This window comes from Mus caroli, chromosome 1 (genome assembly GCF_900094665.2).
Source record: "Mus caroli chromosome 1, CAROLI_EIJ_v1.1, whole genome shotgun sequence".
Taxonomy (NCBI): domain Eukaryota; kingdom Metazoa; phylum Chordata; class Mammalia; order Rodentia; family Muridae; genus Mus; species Mus caroli.
The window spans coordinates 48,334,815-48,346,505 of record NC_034570.1 but is presented as its reverse complement, the minus strand read 5'-3'; the positions used below and the strand labels follow the sequence as shown (position 1 = coordinate 48,346,505).

Here is an 11,691-nt window from a genome sequence, read left to right as displayed (position 1 = left end):
CTAGAGTTGGAAAATTATCTCTACTTATGCTGTTGTGGTGTGTGTATGTCTGTCTGGGATGGGTATATGTCTATGTTGGGAGCATTTCTCAGTTTAGGATACTTTAAGTATTCTTTTTGTTGTTTTTAAATTCTTAGTCTTCCTCCTCCCTCTCCTTTTCTTCTTCCTCCTCCTCTTTATCCCCCTCCTCACCTCCTTGCCCTCTTTCTTCTCTTCCCCTCTTTCTGCAACTGTTTTTTCCTTCTCCCTTTCTGTAGTACCGGCATTGAACCCAGGGCTTTGTGAATGCTAAACAGCCACTCTCCCACAGAGGTATACTCTCAGCTGAAGTATTTCTCTACCACTTCATTCCTACTAAAAAAGTCTGCTGACTTAAGACACAGGTCATTTAAGATTGTGTTTTCATTTTGAAGCTTGAATTATTTTGGAGACTACAAAGTGTATATTTTTTTTCAAAGATGCAAATGGTATACTTAGACTTTCTGGATAGAGTCACAATTGTTTTGCTCAGCATCGTATCGGGCTTCCATCATTGTGAAGTGCTTTAAGCTAATCCACTAGATTCGGGGAGCCTCATTTGCACCTAAAAATGGTCATAAACTTTAGGTGAACCAATATCCTATTTTTTTTCATGATCTTTCTAGATCCATGTTCTGTTTCTTCTCTCTGACTGTCTTGGTGGCCATTATTCCCTCTTTAGTACGGCACCATGTCCCAAGTACACCTCCTGCTGCTCTTGGCTGCCCTGGTACTGACCAGCCATGTACACGGAGCCACACTGAGGAATGAAGACACGTGGAAGCCACTGAGCAACCCCAGAAACCGAGAACTGGTAAGAACATACCCAGGAGCACTGGCTGAGGGGTGCAGAGGAGGCAGCCAAAGGCTGGGAAGAGATTCTCATCAGGACAGGACTAGACTTTGCACTCCTGGTGGCTGGCATCCTAATATGTCTCTAGCCAACTTACATTTGTTTCTATGTGTTGAAACAAGTTTATATTAGAAGTGAGTTTACACAGACACAGCAGATTGCATTTGTAAGTGAACTTATATTTACACTAATTTAGAGCATTGTTTTTTTTTAATATACATGCAACATGAAAATGGTATTGGAACTTAGCTTGGTTATAGAGAGCTTGTCTAACATGCAGAGGGACCTGGGTTTGGACCCTCAGAGAAAAGGGGAGGGGGAGAGGAAGAGATGGAGAGAGGGGAGAGGGAGGAGGGGGCAGGAGAGGCATATATTGAACAGATGCTAAAACAGATTATCCCACAACAGCCTTTGCAATAATTATTTGCAGAAGATGCAAGTTGACCCTGCCACAGTTATCAGTTTCAAGCAAACAGATATCTAAAAAATAGAACTCAAAAGATAAGTAAAATACTCTTTTAAAAGTATGCCTAGATCAGCAAGCATGTTGACATCCCTATTTGAACGTAGTTTTTCTAAAGAGATCTAAACCAATACAAGCTTAAAGCAATCCCGTCGTTAGCACTCTGCACAGCTTCCAAACCCGCTCACTTGCTGAAGGCTATGTGGAAACTGAGGCAGAACAGCAACTGGAGTCTCCTCAAGCAGAGGGGAAATGGAGCTGATTGCTGTGGAGTCTGGTTTCATCTCTGACTGTGGCGCTCAGGAATGGTTCACTGTGGGTCTCTGCCAGAAGCGCGTGCGTCTTCGTAATGTATATCTTCCCTGGCTTGCAACTCAAAGGGCTGAATTGTCTGGTGAGAACCAACATGTCAGAAAGCAGGCAGGGTGGGGAAGAAAAGGACCAGTCTAGATTGTCAACTTTCTGCTCCCCAGTTTAGTGTTTAAGTCACAGGAAGAAGAGAAGAAGGGAAATGCAGACTGGGCTCTGAGCATTTGAATTCTTCATTTACATAAGGCCTTGAACATTTTCATTGTCTCTAGTTTTTCAGAAGCCTCCAGGCCTACTTTAAGGGCAGAGGACTTGATCTTGGGAACCTTCCAAATACCTTCTTCATGAATGAGGACCCCAGACCTTTCTCTTTCGGGTCGGAGCATATTGCTTCTGCATTTGCAGACTACGAAGAGCAGAAAAACTCCCTCCGTAATTCCTACAAAGGCTGAAAGCCCAGGTAAATGCTGTCCCTTGAGTCCCAAGCACACAGCTCATGCAATAGAGATTTTGAAAAGATTTCTTAGAATTAAGTCCTCAGTTATGATTATGCTCGTCACTATTAAATATTTAAATTTGGCTCGGGCATTTCATAGTCTGTTTTTTAAAAGAAACGATAGTAATGATATTGAAGAACTGCTTTCTAGAGAAAAGTACCTTAAAAATCACAAAATTGTCACTCTTAGGAGGATTTTTAAATTAATGAAATACCACATACTCTGATTTATATATATTTTTCCAGACCTTGTCCTATAGTTTAAGTTATATGGAAAATTATATGTAAAGAAACATGTTAAACTGATCACTTAGAATAAATGGGAAGGTTAAATGACTATTAGTTCTTTTGGGGGAAAAAGGATTGTGCATGTCTTTCATCTTGAACTTTCTCACCTAGAAAAACAATATTAGCAAAGATGGCATTTTCCTTATAGGGAAACATCATTTAAATGTATTTATAGTTAAGATTTAAATTTCTTTTTATTTTTTTGCATTTTTATGAAATCGATGGGTATGGTTTTAGAAGCAGCAGGTATGTTACATTCAAAACATTATGATTCTGACTTGTTTAGTTGAACAATAAAGGCATGGGATTATAATCAAAATCGTTCATTTTCCCATTCTTCCAAAGAGACATGGATTTCTTTTGAGTTAGCAACCATTGTTCTGTACCGCCTTTGTGAAAAGCTTTCCATTATTAATTTTCTTAAATGTGATGACAGAAAGTGATGATTATTCTAAAAAGGTGGAATATGCGCTAGAATGCTGCTCTAAAGTGAGAAAATAAAATAGAACAGGGACACCAGGGAGCTTCCCTGACTTTTTCATGCAGAGGCTCTAGGGTGTGACGGGAGACAAAGATCATGATTGTAATGCGCATGCTCGCATGCTCGGTGGGATGCGGCTACATCACTTCACTATGGGTTTCTGGCTCATAGGAAACCTCAGAGAAACAAGATAAATACTTGCACAAGGAAGAGTCTAAGGGCAGGAGACAAAGCATTCGGAAAGAACTCAACTTCATAGAGGAAACAGCTTCTGGTGTAGGGTGTTTCTGAACGATGAGCTCTTTGGTTATTTCTGGTGTTTTTTTTTGGGGGGGCGGGGGGTGTCTTTGTGTTCTCAAATGTTCTTTATTGCCCTGCACTGCAACGCTCTCTTGCTTTTTTCAGGTGGCCATGTTAAAGCTGCAGAAGAGCTTTCCAAGAGAAAATTCACCAGTGCTGAAGTCTCGTGTGTGTTTTCCCTTCCATATTAGTCAGTTTATACTTATTTTGCTCTACATTCCCAGATTTTACCTTTAAACAGCTGGACCTTTGGAATACATGATACTGACATGTATATTTCAGTATTTTTCTCTTTTATGACTGTAACTATTGAGTGGGAGGTTGCATGTATTTGAAGGAGTTACAAAAATACCACAGGTGAAATGAAATGATAATTTTCCTAATTAGATATTTTATTGAAGATTGTCCTTTATATTCATTATCTATTATCAGGCAACACTTTTATTTAAACAAGATACGTTTACTTGTTACTATAGTATATTGTATGGAATAACAGAGATTCTGACCTGTGTGCTACAATGTATCATATGTAGTAGGGATTCAGACTTAGGGTTTGTTTTTCTCTTTTCCTCCTAAAAAGATAATGCAGCCCTACATTTAGCACGTATTACTGAAATCTCCCCTGCTAGTCTTGTACTGAATGAGGGCAGTGGATACCCACAGAGAGTTGAACTAGAAAACAAAGAGATTCTAGTTGCTACAAGGTCTCTGGGAGATGCTTGTATGCTGTGTTCAAAGGTAAAAAATTGTCCCATGTCAAATATCCCAGCTTTACACCAATCTTACCTTAAATACAAGTCACCCTACAAGGAACAGTAGCAAAGGGTGAAGTCCCCACTCTTCCAACAAAGCCACTCTCTTTGTCATAGCTCATACCAAGCCCTTCCAACTCCCATAATTTCATTTGACATAGCTACGGTTTCTGTTTATATTTTTAGAAATATTGGCAACATTTTCTCTGTGATTCAAACAAGAAACATTGTATTAAAATTCACACAGCACTGTTGTGGTATTATAAGTCAAATCAGCTTACTGTAGCTTTTTGTAGAGTCAAGTTGATGCTGAATATGAAAAATAAAATACTTGTGTGAGAAGCTCTGCATTTGGCTTAGTGTGTTTTATTGCAGGCAGACACATAGGTACCTGTCTCTGGAGGGTTGGTTGGGGTCTGTGAGCAGAAATCATTATGATTCCTTTGCTGTTCTCCAGAACCTAGCACAATGTCTGTCATGGAGCAAATGTTCAATTGAATACTTGTCAAATTCAAGTGTGTCTTCCATCCTTCACACGATGCTAAACATAAACTAAAGCAAAAGACACTTTAGTTAACAAGATTGTTATCTATCATTCAAAAATATTAGTAATTATGAATGAGATAGTCCTAGCTGAAGTATGTAACAGCTTATTCAGGTAGATGGCTGGGTGAGAGGTTCCTCACTACCATGGAGTTCCTAAATGGAGCTAGAGACTTGTTTTTTTCTTTCTCAGCATTGCTTCTAATCTAGGTGAGTGTTTATTAATTTCAAAGTCTTTGAAACTTACGGGTACCTATGGGAGACTTTTAGCTACAAGCTTGTAAGTCACAGGGCAGAGGTATGTTTCCTTTGGCTTAAAAATTTCTCCCCAGGGTATCTGTGAGTCTCATACTGGTTTAGTTTCATAAATGTATGGTCCTGGCAGTGGGAAAAGGCTGTTTTCACAAGATATTACTGTTTGCACACGTGTTCCTCAGACACTGCAGTTAGAACCTCCTTCAACTCCACTCTATCATTTTGCTAACCAGAACCTCTCCACACACATTTCTAAAGCCCACGGGGAAGAGAACAAGTATGCAGGAGGCTCAGAGTTCAAGTGTTTCCTCTAATGGAAGCAAATGTACTTTAAGAGCCACAGACTGTCAAGAGTCCCTTGGTCAGCTCTATATAGGTCTTCGGCAGCCTTCCCACCCCTTGAACCTTGTCAGTGAGAATTCTATTTCCAAGATGTGGCCTATTGTCCTGTGTTCTGAATCTAGTGCAGCCAAGGGTTTCTGAGAGCATTGAGATTTTATTCTATTTGTAAAATATTACCCTTCTAAATTTTCATCAATCCTTGCAGGCAATGAGATTCCAGATTAGAGACAACTGTCCACTGACTTGGATGTGGCAGGAAACATGACTCATACTCCCACTGGGTTCTCAGTCATGATTTACTGAAGGAGGCATTCGAACATAGACCCACAGGTGTTGGACACTCTTTTCTTATTATGAGATTGCCAGGGGAAACAGATCCAACAGGCCTTAGAGGGAAATAGTATCTTTATCATAGAGATTAGAAAACAAATCTAGGCCAGCTGCCCACCCATTGAACACTGTGCTCAAGAGGAAGAGGCAGGTGACTCTCTGAAAGTTCAAGACCAGCCTGGTTTACATAGTAAGTTCCAGGGCAGTCAGGATGGGAGAGAGAGAGAGAGAGAGAGAGAGAGAGAGAGAGAGAGAGACCCTATCTCAAAAAAGAAAAGAGAAGTCATGCTTCCTTGTTCTATAATGAGAAATCTGCTTTCATGTTTTTTGATTTACAAAGATGAAATTCAGGAGAAAAGGACCTGCAAGCTTCCAGAAGAACTTTCCAGAAGAGTGAGAGACTCATGGAAAAATGGTTGCCCCAGGAGCATCACAAGTCTTCCTGAACAGAGTCACCTCTCTGTACTCTTTTAATTCAGTTGTCATGGCATAAGGTAGATCTTCTGCTTCCTTAACCTTTCCATTTTGAGACTCAAAAATTAGTCTGAAAGACCAAAATGTTTCTTCTTAGTATTTTCATCATTGCTGTATCAATTTGGCTTCATCTCAATGTAATATGGCTGTCTGACTCATCAATGGATGAATCATTGCAAGGAACTAGAAAATGAAGAACCCCTTAAAATTTAAGACATTCTGCTGTATTCTGACCTAAGAAAGAAAGAAAGAAAGGAAGGAAGAAAGAAAGAAAAGAAAAGAAAAGAAAAGAAAAAGAACCCCCCCCCAAACCCCCAAATTCCTCCCATGTCTGAGAGATGATCTTTAGCAGAACATATCTCCTCCCACCCCTGTTCACAAACCCCTTTCTCTTTACTTTGTATCTGCATATGTTGGCTTGTTATTCTCATTTTCCCAGAAGCCAACAGTAACAGAAACCAGCCTAAACATTTGGGTCTCAGCAGAGTGTTTTCCTTTCCAGATAGCCATCCTCACTTTCTCTTTCCCGCTTTGAGTGAGTCTGGAAACAGACATAGAGTCTTCCACACAGTTCCCCAACTCCCTGAAGACTTCAGGGGAGTAATCCTCATAGTTGTTTCTGCCGATAACATCAACACACTCTCTGCTCATGTATGTTTTCACGCCTGTGTAAGATCCCTCCTCAGGAGAAACACAGTGACTGAGATAGTTTTCTGCCATCTGGTAGTCCTGCTCTTGCAGGTCTTGACCTCTGATTCTGCAACCCTGCTACAGATCTCCTTTGCCTGGATTATCATAAAGATGATCAAAGATAGACTCTCGTCTTTGGAGCCAGGACTATGCTGAGCTCAACTTTGCTCAAAGTTCCAAGGCTTTTATAGTTTCATTCAACTTTACTCACAAATGTGTTTTGAATACATGTTATTAGGTTAGTCAGGTTTATAATAATGACACATAAACTAATGTCTTCGATGTTTATAGGTAGTGTCTCTAGAAAAAGAAATAGTTATAATACAAGATAAAATGCAAATCACAAGAGCTCCTAGGAGTTGAAAATAATCTCTCTCTCTCTCTCTCTCTCTCTTTCTCTCTCTCTTAGTTTGACCCCTCTCTTCCATCTCTCCCCCCTCAAGTCCCACCTCAAGTCTTTCCACTTCAGGTGTTGCCCTTTTTCATGTTACAAGCGTTCTATTATCCTCCCCACACCTCTCCTTTTTTTTCCTCTCATAGGTTCCTAAGGATTATTTTGAGAGATGTATGTAACAGATATACAGTAGACGCCCTATATGAAGAGTTAGAATCCCTTTAAAAGTTTGAGAGCCGGGCGTGGTGGCGCACGCCTTTAATCCCAGCACTGGGGAGGCAGAGGCAGGCGGATTTCTGAGTTCGAGGCCAGCCTGGTCTACAAAGTGAGTTCTAGGACAGCCAGGGCTATACAGAGAAACCCTATCTCGAAAAACAAAAAAAAAGCAAAAAACAAACAAAACAAAACAAAAAGTTTGAATACTTGGGACATAAAAGTTGATTGACATTAGAGATAGAAACCCAGGCAAACGCTCTGCCACTGTGCTGCATCCCCAGATCAAAAGTCTCCTCTAGAGATGGTTCAGTGGTTAAAAGCACTGACTGCTCTTCTGGAGGTCCTAAGTTCAATTCCCAGCAACCAAATTGTGGCTCACAGCCATCTGTAATGGGATCTGATGCCTTCTTCTGGTGTGTCTGAAGACAGTGTACTCCTATACATAAAACAAACAAACAAACAAACAAGAAAATACATACATCTTTTAAAAAAAAGTCTCCTCTAGCTGGTAGTTTAAGGGAGGCTGCGGCTTGAAAGATGCATTTGGACACTCCCTTGCCTGCGGGAAGAGGCCTGGGGCCTAGAGCGCAGGCGGAACCAGAGTGCGCGGCCGCGGCGCAGGCCGGGAAGGTTTCTAGGGAGGACGCCGGTCCGATCTCTCCTAGGCGCCCTGCAGAGCCTGGGAGTGCTGCAGCTTCCCTGGCCCGCTGCGCAGCGTCGGCCCCGCAGACATGTCGGGATTCAGCCCGGAACTTATCGACTACCTGGAAGGGAAAATCTCCTTTGAAGAGTTCGAAAGGCGGAGAGAAGAGAGAAAAACCCGAGAGAAGAAAGTGAGCCACTGGGCCCTCGGTGCTCCTCGGTCTTGTTTTCCCCGAAACCGCGTCGTGGGTTGCCCAGGGTGGACCGGGGATCCAGCAGCTTTCACCTCTCCCAAAATTTCCGATTTTCACTCCCACCCCAGTACTCAGAGCCTCTAAAGACATCTCCCCACCCGAAAGCCAGCCTCGGTGGGCGCTAACCTCCCCCGACCCCCTAATACCTGTTAAGTCGATGAGCCAGCCAGGGTGGTCTGATTAGTTCTAAACCTATCTTGCAACTAGGTTGTGACGGTGGTGGGAACCAGGCCTTTTGTTTTTGTGGTCTGTATAGGGGTCTTGGGGATCAAACTTCAGGGCCTCCAGCCTGCTGGACAAAGCTCCTCATCGCAAAGCTACATGCACCCCTGGTGCGCCTATTTTTGAGGAGTCTCCGTGTAATTTTTTTTTCTTTCTTAGACATAAAAGTAAACCTAACTGCCAGATAGTGAGGATATCTTTTTACTTTATTTTTCAAATTTTAATAAAGATCTGAACTTTAAATAGTTTCTCACTTGTTTGAAGCCAAGGGACCAACATAAAGATCTCTTGACCCTTTTGAAGTTAGCTAATGGTTTCTTCCTAGACTCATAGACTTCTATGAACCCTATGGTTTATTTAAAGTCTTAGATTGATGACATTAAAATACTTAAAATGATTCCATTTGTATTTGCAAATGACTTACCTAAGCTAAAGACTTAAGTACTTTGGAACACTTTGAAACTATTCAAATTTAGATTCCACATATCAGAGGGGAGGGTCAACTTTTATAAAGATAAGGCAAATGCCCTATCCAAGGCTGAGAGAATTAAATCCGAATTAGTTTTTGGAACTGTTTAACTAATTCCCAATCACAGAGTGTTCAGGAAAAAGGAAAATCATCACCCAAAGAAAACCCAGGTGACTCCGAAGTTCCATCGTCGTCAGGAATTGACTCTGCCAAATCCCAGGACAAAGACGCCAATGAAGGTATGTTGCTGCTGGCTTTCAATGAGCACTTAAGTAAAATGATTTGATAAAAACACTATTTGCTTTTTATTTTTTATTGCTTTTATGTTTTATTGTTTGTATTTTATTGTAATAGCATTCTATTCTTGTTTGTTTGTTTGTTTGTTTGTTTTTCATGACAGGCTTTCTCTGTGTAGCCCTGGCTGTCCTGGAACTCACTCTGTAGACCAGGCTGGCCTGGAACTCAGAAATTCTGCCTCTGCCTCCCAAGTGCTGGGATTTAAGGTGTGTGCCACCACTGCCAGGCTCAATATTCTATTTTTATCACCTGGTTTATCGGTGTTTGCTACATAGTAGCATAATATTTATTTTTTAAAAAAAAATCATTGTACAAACATGATGGTTGTTTAGGGTCTCTTTATTTTCATTTTCTAAATTGGCCTTCTCTCTCTCTCTCTTTTAGATTTATTTATTTATTTTATGTATATGAGTACACTATAGCTGTACAGATGGTTGTGAGCCTTCATGTAGTTGTTGGGAATTGAATTTTAGGACCTCTGCTAGCTCTAGTTGGCCCAGCGGCCCAAAGATTTATATATTATTATACATAAGTACAGTGTAGCTGACTTCAGACGTGCCAGAAGAGGGCGTCAAGTCTCATTACGGGTGGTTGTGAGCCACCATGTGATTGCTGGGATTTGAACTCAGGACCTTTGGAAGAGCAGTCAGTGCTCTTACCTGCTGAGCCATCAGTGGGTTGGCCTTTTCAATGGGATACTTCTTCCGAGCTGTACCAAGTTATTCTACTGTACAAACTTAGCTGGGTGGATGGGGCTTCACACACGTCATAGGTCTCATTCTAGCAGACAGACTGATGCTTTTAGTCAAGTTGACATACACTAGAGGCACCTAGGAAGGATCTTTTGGGCAGTAGGCATGTCTGTGGGGCATTTTCTTGATTGCTGTGGGAGGGCCCAGTAGTCCAGCCTACTGTGGGTGTTGCCACTTCTGGCCAGGTGGTCCTTGGTTGTCTAAGGAAACAGTCCTAGCAAACTTTGGAAACCAAGCCAGTGAGCAATGTTCCTCCATAGTCTCCGCTCCAGTTCCTACCTCCAGCTTCCTGCCTTGAGCTCTTGCCTTGGCTTCCCTGGCTGATGGACTGTAACCTTTAACCTAAATATGCCTTTTGTTTCTTAAGTTGGTTTTGGTTTCCGTTTTGTCATAGCAACAGAAAGAAAATCAGAGCACAGCCCTTATCATATCCAGATATTATACTTGGTTAGTACATCCCAACTAATTAAACCCATTACAGCCTAAATGAGCATCTCAATGAATATACATATTTATCAGTTTCCAGTGATTATATATTTTTCTTACCGGAATGCTCATCCTTACCATATCCATTTGCCCATATCAAACTACTTAAGATGCTGGTGTCAATTAGAACATAGCTCCATGTTTGGGAGCCTGGCTGGAGAGCTAAACTGAACTCTCTGCTCTTGTTCCTGAGTTGGTGGATCGTGTTGGAAGCAGAGGCAAGGAGACAGGGTTGAGCTTAGAATATTTCAGGGAAGTGGGGCAGAAAAGAGGCTAAAGAAGTTCTGACAGCCTGTGAGTCTGTGCTTATCTGCTCAGGGGAAAGAGAGCTCTTCAATAAACAGTCTCTGGGGTTCAGTTATTACAGCAGTACCACGGGGTGACTGCCAGCCTTACTGTTTAAGCCATGGGGAAAATGGGGTGTGTGTGTGTTATAGGATAGGTTGAGTTCATTTCTGGTGCATGAGAACTGGCTGGCCTCAGCTAAAATTATCCCATCAGTCCTTTAGAGGCAAGATGTTCCCCGTTCCTTAGGAAGGATTTTCCTGGAACTCTTTGGAGCTACTTGGTAGTCTAAGCATGCACCCAGAATAGAAGAAAAGTCAGTTTTGAACATCTGGCAGAATCTACAAATTGGAAAGATGAGATCTCTCGAATCATGTCTTTTCCTTCCTTGCTGTTCCTAAATGCCAATTCTTAAGGTTGCTTTCTAATTACCCCACAGCCTGGGCCTTTTAATGTTCTTTGCAGTTCATTATTGCTATACATAAAACTGTCCTGTGATCCCAGCTACTAGGGAGGCTCTGACAGATGGATCCCAGGTTCAAGACCATTCTGAGTTCAAGGCCAGCCTGAACTTAGTGAGATTCTGTCTCAAAAAGAAAAGGGGAGCTGAGGCTGTGGCAGTGTAGAGTACTTACTAGTGTAATGTGTCCAGGACCCTGGGGTTAGTTTCTACAACTCAGGTAACTTTTTAAAAGCCTGTATCTCATTACTTTGCCAAATAACTGTTTATTCTGACAATTTGTATGTAGAAATCTTTTGGATTATATATAATATGATAATGTCTTCTATGACTAATGATAATTTTGTTTCCTTTCTTATGTGTTTGTGTGTGTGTACCTGTGTGGAGACCAGAAAAAGACATTGAGTATTTTCCTTTATCACACTCTAGCTTGTTTTTTGAGACAGGGTTTCTCACTATCTTAGTTGCTATTCTGTTGTTGTGAAGCGACACCATGACCACAGAAACTTGTATAAAAGGAAAGCATTTAATTGGAGGCTCTTTTCCCTTTCTTTCTTTCTTTCTTTCTTTCTTTCTTTCTTTCTTTCTTTCTTTCTTTCTTTCTTTCTTTCTTCCTTCCT

General features: G+C 41.3%; 2 protein-coding genes across 2 annotated transcripts in view; both read left to right on the top strand.

Annotated features, from left to right (window-relative positions):
- Window positions 1–709: 709 nt before the first annotated feature.
- C1H2orf66 (chromosome 1 C2orf66 homolog) lies at window positions 710–3,362 on the top strand. Its single transcript, XM_021163745.2, has 3 exons — window positions 710–832; window positions 1,916–2,103; window positions 3,314–3,362. The coding sequence occupies exons 1-2, from the start codon at window positions 710–712 to the stop codon at window positions 2,093–2,095; spliced, it is 303 nt and encodes a 100-aa protein (XP_021019404.1). The 3' UTR covers window positions 2,096–2,103; window positions 3,314–3,362.
- Window positions 3,363–7,851: 4,489 nt separating this feature from the next.
- The window catches only part of Gtf3c3 (general transcription factor IIIC subunit 3), a 37,760-nt gene continuing 33,920 nt past the window's right edge, over window positions 7,852–11,691 (top strand). The window contains exons 1-2 of the mRNA XM_029475290.1: window positions 7,852–8,037; window positions 8,919–9,030. Of these exons, the coding sequence (XP_029331150.1) occupies window positions 7,936–8,037; window positions 8,919–9,030 (214 nt within the window). The 5' untranslated portion in view covers window positions 7,852–7,935. The remainder of the gene's footprint in view (window positions 8,038–8,918; window positions 9,031–11,691) is intronic.